General features: G+C 38.9%; 1 protein-coding gene across 1 annotated transcript in view; it reads left to right on the plus strand.

Moving 5' to 3' along the window:
- The window catches only part of pacrg (PARK2 co-regulated), a 164,893-nt gene that overhangs the window by 77,584 nt on the left and 67,534 nt on the right, over positions 1-19,775 (plus strand). The window contains exons 3-4 of the mRNA XM_077580322.1: positions 3,511-3,682; positions 14,840-14,989. Of these exons, the coding sequence (XP_077436448.1) occupies positions 3,511-3,682; positions 14,840-14,989 (322 nt within the window). The remainder of the gene's footprint in view (positions 1-3,510; positions 3,683-14,839; positions 14,990-19,775) is intronic.

Consider the following 19,775-nt stretch of genomic DNA (forward strand, 5'->3'; position numbering starts at 1 on the left):
CAGCGTGGCATCTTCGCAACATGCTAGTCGAGGCTTAAAAGTGTGAGGCTCGCTAATGCACCCTGAGTGTTAAATGAACAGCTTGGTGCTATACCGCAAAGGTTCGCTACAACATCCTGATGAGTAACAAGACAAGTCGAACTCACCTTCAAGCTTGTGTAGTTGGCATTCAAACCATTTTTTGCTCCCCAAAACGTATAAATGCGTTCTATTTTAAATATTACCATGCTTTTTTTTCATGTTTTTTTTTTTTATGCTAGAGCAATACAGAAGGCTTTGATGCAGCCTCTGAACTGAAGAGAATGCTTGAAGCAATGGAAGTTATTACAAAAATGGCCAGCAGGTGGCAGCAGAGTATGATCCATATGAGTAATATCCACCAGGGCCATGTTAAAAAAAAAGCTCTTTTCCCCAGTGTTTTAAACAGATATGTGAATAATGATGAAACTTAGCTATATTCTAATGCTAATTGCTGCAAAATGGAAACAGATAGAATTATACTTTGTTTCCCTGATGAAAGAAGAGACTCTAAACTTTCGTTTGGTAGGTTCCATGTTTTGTCTGTGGCCTTGCAAAATCCAGTAAAACAGCCGGGAGCGAAGGGGGTTGCTTCAGTGAAAATGGCTGCGAGTGAATGAGTTAAATGTAGAGTGGTACCTTGACTTATAAGTTCAATTTGTTCCGTCACCAAGCTCCTAAGTACATTTACTACATCAAATCGACATTCCCCATTGAAATGAATTGAAATACTATGAATCTGTTCACCTAAACATTTTTACTTATTAATTTTTTTTTAATGTAGAACGGTGGACCCCAGATGATGAAAAAATAAAATAAAAGATTTGGTATATATTTTTTTATTATTGAGTGGTTCACAATGTGCTTTCTCAGTTTCTTGAGTATTTTTTTTTAAATAATTTATATATTTTTTCTTTTTTACATTGCATTTTAGTGGCCCGGCAATTATAAGCAATTTTTTTGCAATTCTTTCCCGGTCCCAATCCCTCACAAATAGCAGGCATCCACTGTATAGTCATTGGTAGGACAAGACCGATGTGGACTTGTTAGAATAAATGTACATAAGTTATCCCTTACTTACTATTAGTATTGAAAAAGATGACTGATGAAATGAACTGTGCCCTTATCACAAGATAAGAACTGAAACATTTTGGTGTTGGAACGCCCTGTAATTTTTTTTTTTAAACAGACGGCTCGGGAGCGTGTTACTCAGACCTGGTCGGAGATTGTAACTGAGCACATCTCTGTCAGTTCTCCTCGTGAGTAAAAATAATCTAAGTCTCTTGTCTTCCTACCTTGTGTATTGTTTATTCAGATTTTTTGTTAAAAGGTACCACAAATTCCAACAAAAAAATATCTGTGGTCCTAAATGTGATTCTTTCCCGCGTGCTATGGAGGTTACATTGCCGAGCACGGAATATGGTAGCCTTTGCCCCGTGGTCTTCTACTACTTCTACGTGGACTCATGTTTGCTTTTGTTCTCTTCCTGACTCACAATGAAAATCTTGACCAACCGCAGCTAAAGGTCAAGGTTGGCCAGCAAATTGCCTCCAAGCAATCAGCCATTGTCGCCATCTTACCATCTCTCCGTCCTGCCTCCTTCCGTCATCTCTTGTGTTTACCCTCACGGTGCACAAGGAGGAGGGGGGATGTGTTGCCCTGCTTTTGAAGTCCCTGTGACTTGAAAGCGTCATTGCCTCGGTGACATTTGAGCATGGAGCAGTGTGACCCTGCAGGCTGTGTGTGTGTGTGTGTGCGTGTGTGTGTCTCCCTGTGGCTGCTTCAGCTGTCCTCTGGGTCTTCAAGGGGGGGCGATTTGCTTTCGCAGTAGAGGGATTGCCTTTCATCACATGAAAAACAGCATCCTCCCTTCCACCTCTAACCCTCACGCCCAACAATCGTACCGCTGGGACGCTGTGCCACAGCTGAAGCCACATTAAAAATACACACTCGGTAACTCGAGCCACCGTACGGCCAACTGACACATTTAATATTTCGGGTTATTTCCTCATGCTGCATTCAAGGACTCGTGCAGCTGCTACTGTCTTTATCAACAACCCGTTTATTTATTTTTTTCATTCTCAACTGCTTAAACCCTATATATATATATATATATATATATATATATATATATATATATATATATATATATATATATATATACAATATATATATATATATACTATATATATACAATATGTGTATATATATATACAATATATATATATATATATATATATATACAATATATATATATATATATATATATATATATATATATATATATATATATATATATATATATATATACAATATGTATATATATATACAATATATATATATATATATATATATATATATATATATATATATATATATATATATATATATATATATATATTCAAATCGGTTTGAGTCACTTCGGTTGAAGAAGGTATGATGCAGTGACATTCTTGTTGTCAATAATTCACTTGTCAGTACTCTAAATGCGTTAAAAAAAAACTCACGACTATTCAATATACATTTTCATATGTAACTTAAACAATTTGATTACGTTTTGATGTGGTGCATTCACATCTTTTAAAACCAAATTGATTTTCCAATAGAAATCATGTAACTGATAATGTCCACATTGCTTCTGCCAAGCTGGAATTTCCCCTTCACGGCACTAATTAAAGCTTATTTGGTTCCATTCTATGCGCCTTTCTGTCTGTCTTGCAAAATGGTGTAAACAGGTGTTAGCGTGTCAGCTCACACAAGGCCACATGTCTCCGTGCGGTGATCCCCAACAGCTGGCCCCTGCCAGAGTGTGTGCATATGTCGCGCATATGTTTGTTTGTGAGCATCATCGATGATGCTTGGCCTGCAACTAACAGTGGATTTTATACATTTCTTCATATTTAGAATTTTTCTCCATTAGAAATAATGTGAAATGAATGTATTTTTTTTTTTTCACTTTCAAACTATCACTCGCTTTTTTATTAACCAAACAGGCAACGTTGTGAGTAAAGCTACATTTACAATTTATGTTGGCGGTGACCAAGAGAGCCCAGTTTCAGGCCACCGTAGACAATACAGGCTGATTCTGAGACAAGGTGGGTGCATGGGATGGGCAAATGTGACAGGCTGTGATTGCCGTGGATGCCGGGCAAACTCTTTAGATTGTAAAATATTTGCCTTATACTGCTGTCGAACACAGCCCAGACACTCACACAGACTTGAGTCAGCCGACATCATACACCATCTATCAAGCCCCGCCCCTTGAAGACTCATATTTAGCAAACAACTACAATATGTTACAGTATTTTATACATTATGCTCATAATTTTTTGTGTCTCAAATAAGTTCACCATACATATAAGTGTAAATGTTTACAAGTGTGTTGGAAATTATTATTTTTTATACAGTCTTTTACTACGGGTGCATATGAAATGTATCGCCTGTGATGAACGCGGTTTCACTGTATTAAAATTGCAAAATGTCCCCGCTCAGGTGGAGATCGAGAAGCTGGACTACCACCACTTCCTACCGCTGCTCTTCGACGGTTTATGCGAGACTGCTCACCCGTACGAGTTCTTCGCCCGCCAGGGCATCCATGACCTGCTGGAGCACGGCGGACCCCAGATTCAGCCTGTCATCCCGCAGCTTATCATCCCCATTAAGAGTGAGTCGGGGAGGGCAACTAAAACAAATGGTTATTTATTCTCAGTGTACTTTTTGCAATAATTCTTCTGAGGTTTTATTATACGGCTTGAGCACAGAGGTCGTCCGTATATCTCAACAAACAAAAACAACAACTCACCTGAATTCACCTGATCGAGAGAAGAACATATGCTGTGAAATGCATTGGTAGTCAGCCATTTTGATTTTAATGTTATTTTCTGGTACATTTCCAGCAGTGGTTCGTGAGCAAACTACTACTCTGGAATTCACCGGATGTTAACCAAAATTTAAAGGGTTAAACTAGACAGATGGTCGATGCTAGATTGTGAACGTTGTGAGTTTTCATCAATGGGTGTGGGTGGAGTTTAGCAGCAAATGTGGGTGTTTTGTTGTGAAATTCCAATACTGTGTTAGCCACTAAAGTCACCAAAGTAATTTTTAATGGGAATATAATTATTGGTGTCAAGGAAGTATGTTGAACTGAGAATTTGTATGTTGAGGAGGAGCTAAGTTAGCGGAAGTCTGAGTGGCTATTAAAAAGCTCGAGCATCTGCAAGCTATTAACTCATTCACTCACAGTCATTTTCACTGAAGGAACCTACCAAAAGAAAGATTAGTCTCTTCTCTCATTAGGAAAAAAAAGTATATTTCTATCTGTTTCCGTTTTGCAGCAATTAGCATTAGAATATAGCTAGGTTTCGTCGTTGTGCACAAATCTGTTTAGAATTGTGAGTAAATTAGCTTTTTTCAACATGGCCCTGGTTGATCTCATATTCTCTGCTGCCATCTGCTGGCATTTTTTTGTAATTAGGTAGGCCGCATCAAAGCCTTCTGTATGCTCTAGCATTTAAAAAAAAAAAAAAACATAAAAAAAAAAAAGTATAAATGCGTCTTTGGGAGCATTGTAATATTTAAAATAGAACATATTTCTACGTTTTTGGGAGCAAATGAGTTAAGTTTAGTCCTGTGAAATGAGTTAAAAATCATATTACAATGTTTTGGATCATATTTGTCCACAGGTTCTAAACTTGACTGCCCTGATGACCATTTGAGGCAACCCAACGCTAGTCTACAGTTTAGCAAGTCCCATCTGCTTGCTGATGCTCTTGTTTCCATAATTCACTTACTTAGGCCATATAAAACCATTTCATACAGTATTTAAGTACAAAAATACACATCACTACTTCCTATCTGAGTGAATCTTGCAGCAAATTGCCTTAATGTAATAAATATCATTATTTCTTCATGACTGACTGACAGTCTTCTGATCCACTGAAAGTTTTACCGCATCTTTAATGTAGCATTCCACTATTTAATTATTCACTGTTTTGATATGTTTCATTACCCTTTAATCAGCCTCCTCTCATCTCAAGCAGATCCAAAATAAAACATTTTTTTTTTACAGCGTAGTAATCTTTGCCGCTACTGTTATCGCTCCGTTTAGCGTCATGTGATGTGCTACATCTTGTCTTTGTTCACGTGTCTGTTTTGAAAACAAGTCACTGTAATTTCGTTCCTTCTAGCAGTTAGCGTCTTCATAATTAGTGGTCTTTGTGTTTCATAATTAGCAATTTTCACTTCACTTTGCGGCCTCATTCCCTCCCTGCACTATTTTTTAAATTGTGCTAAATAATTAAACACATAAACGAACAAGCAATTTGCACTAAACGCCTAGTATCCTTCACGGTGTTATCGCGGCATGTTAAAAAACAAAACAAAAATGAAAAGTAATTCCCCTTTGAAGACACCTGTCAGGAACATGAAAGAGACTAAAATGTGACGTTAGTTGACAAACGTCTGGCCGTTGACATACTCGTGAACTGTTGTAACATTTCAATCAACAATTTCAATTAACTCATTCAGTTTTTTAATAATTTGTCCCGCACTCCCAAAAACGTATTTATCCGTTGTTGTTGTTTTTTTATGCTAGAGCATACAGAAGGCTTTGATACTGCTTCTGACATGAAGAGGTCGCTTAAAGCAATGGTAACTATTACAACAAAAAAAAACAGCCAGCAGAGTATAAGAGATCTTTCTCCCAGTGTTTTCAAAAGGTTTGTGAATAATGATGAAACTTAGCTATATTCTAATGTTAATTGCCGCAAAGCAGAAACAGATACAAATGTTTTTTTTCCTTATGAAAGAAGATACTCTAATCTTTTTGGGGTAGGTTCCATGTTTTTATAGCAATAGAACACAATGTTCTGTGGGCCTTGCAAAATCAGTCAAAATCCAGTAAAACAACCGGGAGCGAAGGGGGTTGCTTCAGTGAAAATGGCTGGGGCTGAATGAGTTAATCTTTTTTTTTTTTTTACGATTATAACAATTTTGTAATTGTGGGGTGTAATAATTGAAATTGTAATTGAATTTCAATTAATAGCACAGCCCTACCCAAAGCCCATTGACTGTTTATGGATAAAAACAAACAAATGTATTTTTTTCTTCCAATACATTTCAATGGCGATTTTTGCTAACCGCGAGCCGACTCGGTCTCTATCCCCCGCAAACAGCAGTGGTTGACTCTAGCTGGAATAAATTTCCGTCTCATCCATTGACACTGCAACACCTTCTAGCGTTACCACACCAGCGGTCATGTGAGGTCCTCGACATAGCGGTCGCACCTTTTCCTATTCTTACGTGGACCTTGAGGGTCAGCCGGAACAAGCCGCCTCTAAAAGCATGCTTGATAATCTGCTGCCAATGCCACCACCTACTACTTTTAGCTGTGTTGTTGCCTCGCGCGCCCGGTCTGCATTCCCACGTGTACACACTCGAGTTGTCCGACACTGGGAAAGGTCACGTCTCAAGGTGGAGGACCTCCGAAATAGACGATACAGCTTTGTGGGCAAGGGAGCAGGTGGTGGGTGGACAAAGAGGTTGTCTGGATCCAGATTTTTATTTGAGCACACACAAAATGTTTCTTTTGTGGGGAACCGCGGCCAAGTGGAGTGTCAATTTCATAGTGGCAGCCTGTAAAGTAGCACCATGAGCCCGGGACAGTGTTCATGTCGCGGCTAGTTGGCTTGTGATGTGCAGGTGAAGTGCCGTGTTGGCATGACAGAGGTGCGGCGAAACACAACCTGTTTCGTGATGCTGGCTGACTTTCAAGTTGTTTTCACTTTGAAAGTATTTTAAAAAAAAAAATCAATGTATTTTTTCCAGGGTCAAACTGAAGTCGTCGCAAAACCTTTATTAATTTAATTAATTGTATTTAATTATACAGGTGATGACTATTCCATTCCACTCACACACACGAAACGTTTTTAATAAGAAAAAATTGCCCACTATTGTACTTTTTTTTTTTTTTTTATATATAGTAACAACATAATTAATTAGAATGTAAAGAACTTAAATGCATCATGATTTAATTCTTCACCTCCCGGTCTTCCTTGGCTACGTGGGAGGCATTATAATACAAACAATTGTAATACTTAATCGTTTTTACAAATGACTCGGTATGCTGCAGTAATATTAGTATTTTTTTGCAGAGGATAAAGAATATATGCCTGTGCTTATTTATATGTGTCTGTCTATATGTTGCTGCATTGTTTGGGTTCAAATATCTTTTGCTGAAAGGGTTATAAGTACTTCAAAACTGATTTTAGTTTAATTAGCCTGTCTATGGCATTTTGCATTGTGTGTTAGGTATGCAATGAATAGATTTAAGATTCATATCAGCTCATATCTTGAAAACTCGGAAGTAGGGTCGCGCATAAGTCCAGGTACTACTGTAAGATTAAAATAAAATGAAACTCATTACCCTTTGAGTTTGAGCCTACCAGACAAAACTGGTTTTTTTGTCATACACTGTCAAGAGGAGCTTACTTCTGTACGATAAAACCAAAATACAGTACTTACCCTTGGAGGATACCTCATTGACATGTAGTTATTTTAGACTGTTATCATTCTAAACTGTGACACGTGTAAAATAATAATAATAATAAAAATAATGTAACTCCATATATTAAATAGAACTTAAGGAAGTGACTAAACTAAAACTATGTGCTGTTCATTGGCAAGCATTTCTGGTCTTTTTCATGCTAGACAGTAGCCACTATGCTTTCAGCTAAATGCTATTTAAGCTAGCATCATTTGGGTAAATCATTGATATTTTTACTAACTATACTTTGATCCACCAGATGTTTTTACTTAGTTCCATTTCCTATATGTTTGCGAAAACCTAGTCACGGAACAGATTCAATTTGTAAACTGAAGTTCCACTTTACTCATAAGTAAACTTGCACATTTTATTATTTTGGGAATTTATGTCTGCCTATGTCAAAACGAAATGTTTATATTTATGCTTCACTATAGTACCTTTCCAAAATTCCCCATCTTATCTTTCCATAGAAATTTACCCGCAACTTTCTAGAAATTTTCCAAGCCTTTTCAACCCTAATTTTGTGTCATATTTGTACCATCTTTGGGCGCTAGACTGACCATAATGACAAACCGGGCATAAAAATCAGTTACAACAACAGCACCGCCACTACGAAACACTGAATTGCGACAGTCAGTGTGATCCCGGCAATCTCTAATGTGGCATATAGTAGCTAATGTGCCATCTTTTCACACATTTAGTTCTCTGGATGCGCCCACTTTGCACACACATTAGTCTATGGATTGAAAGCCCTCAGCGGCTTTGCTCGTTTACATTTGGGGAGCCCGAGCAAAGGTGACTGCTGCTGGTGAAAAGCCATACTTTGCGCTGATAATGGAATTTTAAATGACCCACTCCTTATTAACTTTTCGGGTTATTAAAAAAAAAAAAAAATCTTGCCTTGTTTCGGCATCCACAAGGCAGCAGTCCGTGTCCCTGTTGCAGATTAATTACAAAGGAGGAGAGCAAAAAAAAAAAAAAAAGAAAAAAAAAGAAGCTGTCTCAAGTCCAAAATGGCAACATATATATTTTTCTCCTCCGCTGACGTTAATACACCTTCAATGTGGCTGCCAGCTTCTTATCTGCACAGCCACCGAGTCGCGTCAGGCTCTGGTGAATTTTGATGATGAATGCAGGTCACCCGGTGAGAATACACAATGAAGTAGTCTCTGCCTGATGTTACAGTATCAGGAATTCTCCACGACTCCACTTTCCCACTGCCATACACCTTCCTTTAGCCTTAAAGCCACGATTATGTAGTCTTTTGCCTTTAAAATCGTGAAACGCATGATGGTAGACAACCACAATGTAACCACTAGGGCGTCCGGGGCGTCTCCCCCATTCTCAACAGGCTGCGTACAAGTCTTGCTAGTGGTTTAAAAACTGCAACCTCCACTCCCCTTATAAGTAAAAGTAAAAGTAAAACATGAAAGTACCTTAAAAAGTAAAGTGGTGAAACTTTTATTCATGTTTAATTTGAATATATGGAGTGTAGTGAAACATCTATATTTTGGCTAATGAGCCAAGTTAGCTAACACACGTTAGCCTGACCGTCGCTTTAGCCATATGCTTAAACGAGCTCCAGATTACTAACAAGGTTGACATTTTGACTTCATTGCAATGGATGAACTCCTTAACGTTTTGCTTTCTACGAGGAACAAGTGAAGGGAGGGGCACACACCAGACAAATGATCTTGATTGACAATAGTAAAACACAGTCAAAGTTAGCAAACAACCCAAACCCTATCCCCATACTTCGCTTTACCGTATTTCTTCAAATAGTAATAACCTCCCTCAAATTGTCACCTCATTTCTCCCCACTGAAAAAATAGTAACTGTAATGATCCCAATCTATTTATCCCACAGCATCTGTTATTGTTCACTAGCGGATGTTAAAGATTTCAGCCTGTTTGAACTTTGTTGCTAACCAAAACAGCAGCACCGAAACAGGTAAACAGTCTCTCAGATGAATTAATGTGTGCATTATAAAAGAAGATCTTGCGTTATGCAGACAGCATCATTAACGACGAATAACTTTTTCCAGTCCATTTTGATATATGGTAGCTTCACAATGTGACCAAATGGTATATTACACGTTTATGTACATTCAGTAACTTTTTGGCTTCTTCCTTAAGAGAACAAGTACATAACTTAGTACAGTAACCTAGGAGGTTGTTTTTCCATTTCACATCCACAAGCTACAAAAACAATTTTCTCAAAACTTTTGGGAAGATAAAGAATGGGAAGAAATAATTAAAATAAATATTTTTGCACACATCCAAGACTGATTTATTTTTAACATTTTTGTGAATAATGCATGAATGTTAAAGGCACGATTCAGTCACATGAAAAGTAAAAGGTGGGGTCTACCAAGTTGTAATTTGGCTCTGATCCAAATTAGGAATGTCACTCTGGATGGTGATTCAACGGTAATTGGTCAGCGCTTTTTTTATTTTCACTCTAAATATGAAACAGGCGTGAATACTCGATTATGCTATTCAGATTTATCCAGACACAGGTTTTATAGCCACAATAATACATCAGTACCCTCCAACATCCCCTGCTTTCTACATTTTTTTTTGTGCCTCTCTTCCAGCAAGGCGAGAATGTTGATGAATAATTGAACGGTTCTGCGGTCCAAATGTCACAGCAGGGAAAATTGTTTGCGCCGGCTGGTAATTAAAATTTTATTGTTTGTTATGTAGGTTTCAAACTCCTGTCATTGCACATTCCACCTTATCACAGCGATGGTGGATATCTGCACGCGTGTCCATCCGGCGGGGGGTGGGACCGCCGAGGAAGAGGTGTTGGGATGGCATGCGGCGCAATGGAATCAGTCACTCAACATTGTCCATTGTTGGGCTGAAAAATAGCATGGATCTACCTCTAGTTTAAAGTGGAAGTCAACCTTTAACATTTCTTGACAAAAATATGTTATATGTGATCTCACTAATTGAAACAAGACATTCTGATTAATATTACATTTGTGGAATATGAGTTATGAAGCAAAATCTAGACGTTTTTTTAATCCATCTCAGGGGGCGGCCATTTTGCCACTTGCTGTCGACTGAAGATGACATCACAGTTGCTCAAGGCTTAGCCAACGACCAATCACAGCTAACCTGTTTTCTAAAGCTGAGCTGTGATTGGTGGTTACCTGAGTCCTGAGTAACTGTGATGTAATTTTCACTCGAAAGCAAGTGGCAAAATGGCCGCCTTCTGGTATTGATTAAAAACTCTTGAATTGTGCTGCTTAACTCATATTCCACTAATGCAATATGAACAAGAATACCATATCTAGACTTGTGGGGCACAGAACATATTGTTGTTAAAAAAATGAAAATAAAAAATGATGGGGTTTACTTATACAGAAGAGGATAGAGCCAGTGAAGAGAAAAAAAAAGGTTAGCTGACTTTAAAATAAGAATTTTGACTTTAAAATGAGAATTTTGACTTTAAAGTATGACTTTAAAATCAGAATTCTGGCTTTAATCTCAGAATTCTGACTTTCTGACTTCCCCCCACAATTCGTAGCTCTACGTCACAAAGTCAAAATTCTCACTTTAAAGTAAGAATTCTGAGAATAAAGTTAGAATTCTCACTTTAAAGTCAGAGTTTTGAGACTAAAGTCAGAATTCTCAGAGTTCTGAGAATAAAGTGAGAATCCAACCTTTTTTCCCCTCTTCACTAGCCCTAATCTTCCGTAGACTTCCCCTTTAAAAAAATAAAAACTGGATTGAAAATAAAAGCCTCCTTCAAATAGACTGTCTTTTCCATTAGGAAAAAAAATCAATTCATAGTTAATAGTTCATAGTTTAGAGTTAACTGGTGGATCCACCTGATTGCTATTTAATACAATTCCAATAATGTCATATTCCCACATCATAGGCACATCCACCTATCTGAAGTTGAGTAAATAAACAACCCCGGGCAGTATTTGCTGAATTCTGCTTTGCACCTTGACCTATTTGGCCTTTGCCTCATTCATGTGCTGCCTCGCATCAACCGGCTTGGACTCAGCATGGCGGAGATTCGCAACTCTATTACAGCCGCGCTCCCCACCCGCAAGTCTTAATTAATGACGTGCTCGTCTTCAGTCGTTGAGGATTAGAGTCGGGCATGCTGAGCCATGACTGCAAAAGAGCGGGAAAACAGCGGCTGTAAACCAGACAAACACATCTATCAATCTTTACATGCCTTCTCTATAGCGCTTAGCCTCACTAGGGTCACGGTTGAGCTGGAGCCAATGCCAGCTGAATGGTAGCCAATCAATCACAGGCACATACAGCGGATATAAAAAGTGTACACACCCCTGCTCGAAAAAAAAAAGAGACCAGAGAGAAGGGAAGCAAGTCTTCTAACTTGAATGTGTCTGGGTTCAGAATTAACCAATCACAGTCAAGCTCGTGTTAAATAGGAGTCAGCCCACACCTGCCACATTTGAAGAGCCCCTGATTCACCCCAATTAGACTTCAGCACTTCTAGTAGGCTTTTGCTGACATTTATTTTTGTTTCCAATCATTTTTTAGTAGATTTTCTTTCAAAAGTCAAACGAAACATGGACTTTAAACCAAAGAGGAAAAGTGTGATGATATCCATAGAACAGGGAACGGACTGTGGCAAAAAAGGGTGGCACGTTTCTTTTGGTCTGATAAATGAAGTAGTTTGTTTTTGTTACAGTCTGCACAAATGCAATCACTTAAAATTAAAATTGAGAACAACTTGGAAATTGACAAGCATCACAGAAAAAAATGTGTTTCACTTTTCAGGCTATGTTGTATAAATGTAGAACACTGAACGGGGACCAATAGTTTTGGACATTGAACTTCATTTGAAACTGAAATAAACAAATCAACTAGTACAAATCTACCTTATCTCAAAATGTACCCAGGTTATGAATAATTTGTGGTTTCACTTATTTTTTTGTTCTTTTTGCTTTTATTGTGATATATTGCACTTTATACCGCCTGTGTGTCTTTGTGCGGTGGCTTCTATTGGCGATACATAAATATTTATCGGTACATGTATTGGTAGAAAATAGGCATTTACTGCAAGATACGCAGCAATAACAATACTTTCTTGAATGCTCTTCATCATCCACACGACTAGCAAAAGACATTCAGCTGATGATTATTTTTGTGCTTTTGTTTTGAGGCCACTTTGTCCGAGCTTGGGTCATGTGACTACATAGTTAAATCTCACACTATCTCTTCGAGCAACTACCATGTTCACACACACCTTTTATTAGCTTTAGCTCTGTTTTATTTATCTGATTTTGACCCGATTGTTTATTTTGCCATGCTTTTTCTTTTGCTGCTGTGATATATTTGCAGCAAGTGCGCACTACGCGTGCATAAGCAGTTTGATGCACTGGCGGACACGCTTCTCAGAGGCGTGCGTGAAATGACAATGCAATAGTTCGCCAAAGAGAAATATTCGGTCTTCTAACGTATGTTGTTCTAGATGAGGCACTAGACTATTAACTCTTTGACTGCCAGACGTTTTCAGAAAAGGGATGCCGTGGGTGCCAGCCGATTTTAAGCCTTTTGACTGATCTTTCAAGGTCCATAGAAAAGTATGTGTTTGGACTATGGAAACACACATACTACCAAAAAAAGATTGGATTCTCATCTTTCATCAGAAAAAAAAAGTTTGTTTCTACCTTATTCCATTTTTCAGTAATCCACAATAGAAAATGGTTAGTTTCACCTCTGTTTTGAAACAAACGTCTTTTAACGTCTTTGGCACTCCTCCATAGGATTTTACTAAGCGTTATTTAACGTTTTTGGCAGTCAAAGAGTTAACTAAAACAGAAACGAGATGGATTTGTGTTTCATGAGTCATCCAATTGCGCTGCCATGCCAATTGACGCAATAATAAAAGTTTTTTTTGGGGGGGGGGGGGTTAGTGTCACCCATCTGTGCTTCAACTTTGGTAGCAACTGAACAAGTTTGCACCACATTCTTGGGCCCTAATATGATAATAGAGTAGGACGTATTTAGCAGCAAAGTCATGTAAGTTTTTGCCACTTAAAGGTTGTTTTCCAACCCGTCACCCTCTCTGTGCGTCACATCCTTTTATATGCCTTCCCCTGACATTTTATTGTTTCCCCCCCCCCGCTTTCTTTTAGCGAGTTTGTTGCCCGTGATCTCTCCCGCCTTTCGACTCTCACATCACCTTTCGCTCTGGAGGCTAGCTGGAGATGGAGTTAAGTGTAGCTGAAGGCCAAATAGCTTTGTGATTGGCTCTCATTAGCTCTGGCCTCCCCAGTGCATTTGGTATCAGTGATTGCAGACAAGCCATTCTTAGAAATGGAAAGAAAATGGGAAGGGAGTGTTTTCTGTCTTTTAGCTAGAGTAATCATCTGTATTGGGTTTGGAATGTGATTAAGAAAAAAAAAAAACATTCACAAAAATACTGACTTTTTTTTTTTTAAAGCAAGTTTAACTGTCATACACAGGGTTCTAATAGTTTTTTTTTATTTTCCATTATTGTTAGTTTTTATTTTGCCTTGATTTTTGTTTTTTAAATTCACTTAGTTTTAATTAGCTTTTAGAGCGGACCAGTTAGGTTATATTTATATATTTATTATATTTTTTAGAATGCTCCATTTTAGTTTAGTTTTTAGTGGTTTAGTATTAGTTGTAGCTTTTTTTTAAATTATTATTATTTTTTATAAATATATCTTGTTTGTCAAGTGCAATCTCACAAATATAAAAAATAAAATAAAAATAATAAACTACATTTCCCAAACTACTGTTCAATCTTCCGTCTCCTGCACACATTTAAAATGAACTCCAAAAGCTCATTTGTGATCTTAATTGACAAAGATGAAAAAGAAGAAAATATTTGCTCTAATTTTTTTTTTAGAAATGTAAAATGTAGTTTCAGTTAGTATTTACACCGCTTCACTTGAATGTTTTGTCAAAAATGTTGTTGTGTTACTACAGTCTTAATCTAAAATGTATTAATTCCTTTTTGTGAAGGTGATTTGTGGCACAGATGAACATATATGTTTTTTTATCCTTCATGTTTGTATACAGTTACTGTGAAACCTAAAAACAAAATTCAACCTTTACTTGAGCCTATTTAATTGTTGAACTTTGTTATTATTATTATTATTATTATTATTATTATTATTATTATTATTATTATTATTATTAAATATTTGAGTAAGTTCTTCCGGAGACAAGCCCTTCCTTTGGAAGTGTTGTCACAAAAAATCCATTCAAACTTTTACAACAAATTTTGTCATTGTTACTGATTTCTGCCCTCCAGATGCCCTGAACACAAGGAACCGTCAAGTGATCTGCACCACCCTGAAAGTTGTCCAGCATTTGGTGATGTCCGGAGACACGGTGGGAGAAACCCTGGTGCCCTACTATCGACAGATCCTCCCCATCCTCAATATCTTCAAGAACATGAACAGTGAGTACTGACCGTTCATGTTCCAATCGAATAGTGTCATGAAGAGTGCTTAAAAAGTGCTTTCATTAGTAAAAAAAAATAATAATAATAATAATCTCCACAGTCTCTTTCACAGATAATCCAAAAAAGTGTTTGGGTCTGGAATGTATCCACTGTGATGGACGGGGTTGACTGTAAACAGCTTCTGCTAGTGCTGCTATTATGCCAGAATTGCACAGCAGTGGAAAAATGTAACAAGGTTAAATCGGATGTTTTGCACACAACTGCTCATTTCTGGTATTTCCATTTGGTCGACTGAGAGAACAATGCAGAGAGAATGCTTTTTTTAAATTTTTTATTTTGTCCTCCGCACACCTACTCGGCGATAAGAATCTAAAGTTTTGTCTCCTCTGTAAGGGGTCTAACTGCATCGTGTGTGGATGATTTGTCCTCTTTGAAATCCTCCACCCGGCTGGCATGAGGACCCAGAGAGATTGCCATCAGATCGGCAGGTCTCTTTGTATGGCGGCGATGTGAGTACTTAGCAGCGGAAAAAGCTGAGAGGCGCGCCGACCCCAAACGCAGCCCGACGCACAGTCAGTCGGATGTAAAGTGTGACATTGTGAATCAATCATTTCAACGCAGGCGTTAACAGGAGAAGACACAAGGCTTTAGTCCCTTAATCGATATCCAATTTAAATCTCTTGTCTACCTAATTCGCGTACATAATCTGTTACCATTTGTTGAAAGGGAAGGAAGGAGCCTTCAAAGATAGCTGAAAAAGACAAAGGAGGGGGAGAAAAGCCCGCCTTATTAGCACAAGGCCTTATGCAAATCCTCTCGGTAAATTAGCTGTCAAATCAATCCCCTAAACCATTTTGAAGCACGAGCTATTCCGCCAGCACGCAGGCTCAGCAGTCGGCCAAGTGAAGCCCACCAGGAATAGTTTAGCTCGGCCCTGGTAGTTACAGCGACCGGCCTCTCCTCCTGCCTCCTCTGCTCGTCTGTGCATCAATTAAACCTGAGCCAACCTCTCACCTGGCAGCCATCCCTGATATTGACCGCTCTCAGTCTGGGCCGGGGGATCGGCCCCGTGCAGCTGCCAGAGCACAGAACTGAATCTGCAAAACAAGGTCAGAGTGTTTGGTCGAGTTTATGGTGCGTAAAAGTTCAGTTCTCAAGTTACTAGAAATGATTTGTCGGTGGGATGAGTTAAATGTTGACTCTTTTCAATGAATAGATGTTTTGGATTGAAGGGTGGCTAAATAAAAGTTTGGTTGGTTGGATGGATGGATGAAGGGTTGATGAATGAAAGATGGTTGATTCAATAGATGGAAGGATTTGATGGCTGAAAAATTGATAGATGGATGAAAGGTTGGTCAATTTGATGAATGGATGACAGTAAACTCATTTTGATGAATGGATCTGGGATCCAAAGGGTAGCTGGATGACAGGTTGGTTTAGTTGATGGGTTGAATGAGTGACAGATTGGTAGGTTCGATGGATGGAAGGATTTGATTGCTGATAGATGGATTAAACATGATTCTGTTCAATGGATAGATTTTTTTTGATTGAATGGTAGATGAATAAAAGTTTGGACGGATGGGTGTATGTATGAATAAAAGTTTGGTAGGATGTATAGATGGATAAAAGTTTGGTCAGATGGATGCATGGATGGATGTTGGATGAGTGGATGGATGAAAAAGGTTTGGTTGGATGGATAAAAGTTTGGTCTGATGGCTGGCAGGATGGATGGATAAAAGTTTGGTCGGATGACGGATGGATGATTAAAAGTTTGGTCGGATGGATGGATGCATGAATAAAAATTTAACGGGATGGATGGATGAATAACAGTTTGGCCGGATGGATGGATGGATAAAAGTTTGGTCGGATGAATGAATGGATGGATGAATAAAAGTTTGGTCGGATGTATAGATGGATAAAAGTTTGGTCAGATGGATGCATGGATGGATGGATGTTGGATGAGTGGATGGATGAAAAAGGTTTGGTTGGATGGTTGGATGGATAAAAGTTTGGTCTGATGGCTGGCAGGATGGATGGATAAAAGTTTGGTCGGCTGACGGATGGATGATTAAAAGTTTGGTCGGATGGATGGATGCATGAATAAAAATTTAACGGGATGGATGGATGAATAACAGTTTGGCCGGATGGATGGATGCGATAAAAGTTTGGTCGGATGAATGAATGGATGGATGAATTAAAGTTTGGTCGGATGTATAGATGGATAAAAGTTTGGTCAGATGGATGCATGGATAGATGGATGGATGTTGGATGAGTGGATGGATGAAAAAGGTTTGGTTGGATGGACGGATGGATAAAAGTTTGGTCTGATGGCTGGCAGGATGGATGGATAAAAGTTTGGTCGGCTGACGGATGGATGATTAAAAGTTTGGTCGGATGGATGGATGCATGAATAAAAATTTTACGGGATGGATGGATGAATAAGAGTTTGGCCGGATGGATGGATGGATAAAAGTTTGGTCGGATGAATGAATAAAAGTTTGGTCGGATGGATGGATGATGAGTAACAGATTGGTCGGATAGATGGATGAGTAAAAGTTTGTTTAGCTGAATGGATGGATGGATAAAAGTTTAATCGGATGGATGAATAAAAGTTTGTTCGGAAGATGGATGGATTAATGGATTGGAGTGTTGAAGGGGGCATAAATGACAGGTTGGTTGGATGGATGATTGATGGAAGCTTGACTCTTCAATGGATGACTACATTGAAAAAGTAGATGTGTAAAAGTTTGGTCATTTTTGCTTGAATTGCTTGATTTGAACAGTGGACAAATTATGATATGCCGTATCAATGGAAGGTTGTTTTTTTTTTAAGGTACGCCTCCCTCCTATTGTACGTGTTTTATTTACATGCAAATCAAATCTTCCTTTGAGGTCCACATATGACCTAATGTCATTTCTACACACCCACCACCATCCCGTAGACCAAGTGAGCGGGCCGGGCCGCCTCTCGCAAAAACAGGCGACGCCATTGTTAACGCTGGACGACTAACTAATCCCCTTTGCTTCTCCCACTCTCTGACTCCCAAAACTTGCATGGCATCCCTCTAATCTCCCGAGCCACAACAGCTCCACTGTCCAGTATGTGCAGACGTGTTTGTGCATCTGTCATGAATGCAGCTGTTGTGTTCTCCCTCATGCAGCTGTTGGCTCCGGTGTCAACTGAGGCCTGAACGTTGCGTACAATGCCCGCCGCCATCCACTGACTGGATTCTTTTATACATGCACAGAAAAAGACGTACAATCGTACTCTGTCCCCGTTTACGGCTACGCGCCCTGACCCGTTCCCTTTTCTTTCTCTGGCTATGAATCAATATGCTGACAACCACTGCTGTGGGGTCGGGGCTACAGTCAGATATCACCGGCATCTCATGGCGGGACAGATCCCCCCCTAGGCCACGTTCACACACTCCGACAGTGTCGTTCCCACTCGGAGACAAGGTCACGACCTGTTAAATTGGCCTGTATAACGGGCCTTATCACTGCTATTTTTCCGCTGTCAGAGCTGGACCCTAAGCCATTGCCAAAAACAGACTCTCAAGTGTCCTTTCACTTAGAGACCCGGACCCCCGATAAGCAGAACAGACTCAGTTCCAGGAAGCGCTCTATTGTTCGGAGAGAGAGGGAAAAAAAAGAAAAAAAAACAACTCTGGCTGTTTAACTGCAGGCAGCCGACTGACACACTCATGCATCATTTTGAAGAGCACAATAATAAGCAATCACATTGCACCCGCATCCTTGATGTACCCCGTTGTCTCCTGAATTTAGCCCTCGCTACCTTTTGTTTGCTTTGCGCCTTTCCGGGCATTAGCTGTGAGAAACGCGTCGAGCGCGGCATAGGAATTCCTCTGGTGTGATTTGCACGCTCCTCTTGTTTGCTTGCTGTGATGAATCTTGGCCCTAATGAAATGCAACAACATTTCCTATGAAGTAGAGACGTGCTCGCTCATCCGGCAAATTCTTCCTCGGAGCTCAGACGAGGAAGGTACTCATCTGCCGCACGTCATCCTGGGAAGGGAAAAAGGGAGTTTGTGGGGTAAAGCAGAGATGCACAAAATATAGGATAAGGAGAAATTCGAAGAAGAAGAAATGCTACTGAAGAACTACCAGAAATACATCCATAATTCTATTTTGGGGATTCTCGACTTTTATTATTGAGTTTGTTAGAAATTTTAAGAGTAGGTATAGACCGATTATCAGCGCCAATATTTGTCGTTTTGACAAATACCCGCATCGGCCTTTTGACAAATCTGAAGGCTGATAAAGCTGGTATCTCACTGAGCGGTGAATACTTGCGAACGTAGCGAATTTAGGGTTTTATCAGGATTTGTAAGATGTTCACAGACAGTTTTTACTTGTCGCAAAGACATTTCGAACATATTCAGACAATTTTTCACTGTCTGCAAAATTCTTTTGAAACCTTTTACGAACCCTGACAAAAACCCCTAATTAGCTTGCATTTATCGCTCAGTGAGATAAAGGGAAAATTTCCACTTTTTTCACTGACACTGGGAACTCCCAATGATATATATATATATATATATATTTTTTTTATACTGCAAATGAATATCTGCTTGAAATATTGGTTATCGGTCTCCTTTAAAACTAATAATCTGTATCGTATTGGCTTTGAAAAAACCCCATATCTGTCTATCACTATTTAAGAGAAACGAATCTGCGACCCTTGTGAGAAATAAGTGGCTCAGAAAATGGATGGATGGATGGATGGATGGAATTGTGAAATTGGACATGAAAGACGCATTCT

Source organism: Vanacampus margaritifer, chromosome 1 (genome assembly GCF_051991255.1).
Source record: "Vanacampus margaritifer isolate UIUO_Vmar chromosome 1, RoL_Vmar_1.0, whole genome shotgun sequence".
NCBI lineage: Eukaryota > Metazoa > Chordata > Actinopteri > Syngnathiformes > Syngnathidae > Vanacampus > Vanacampus margaritifer.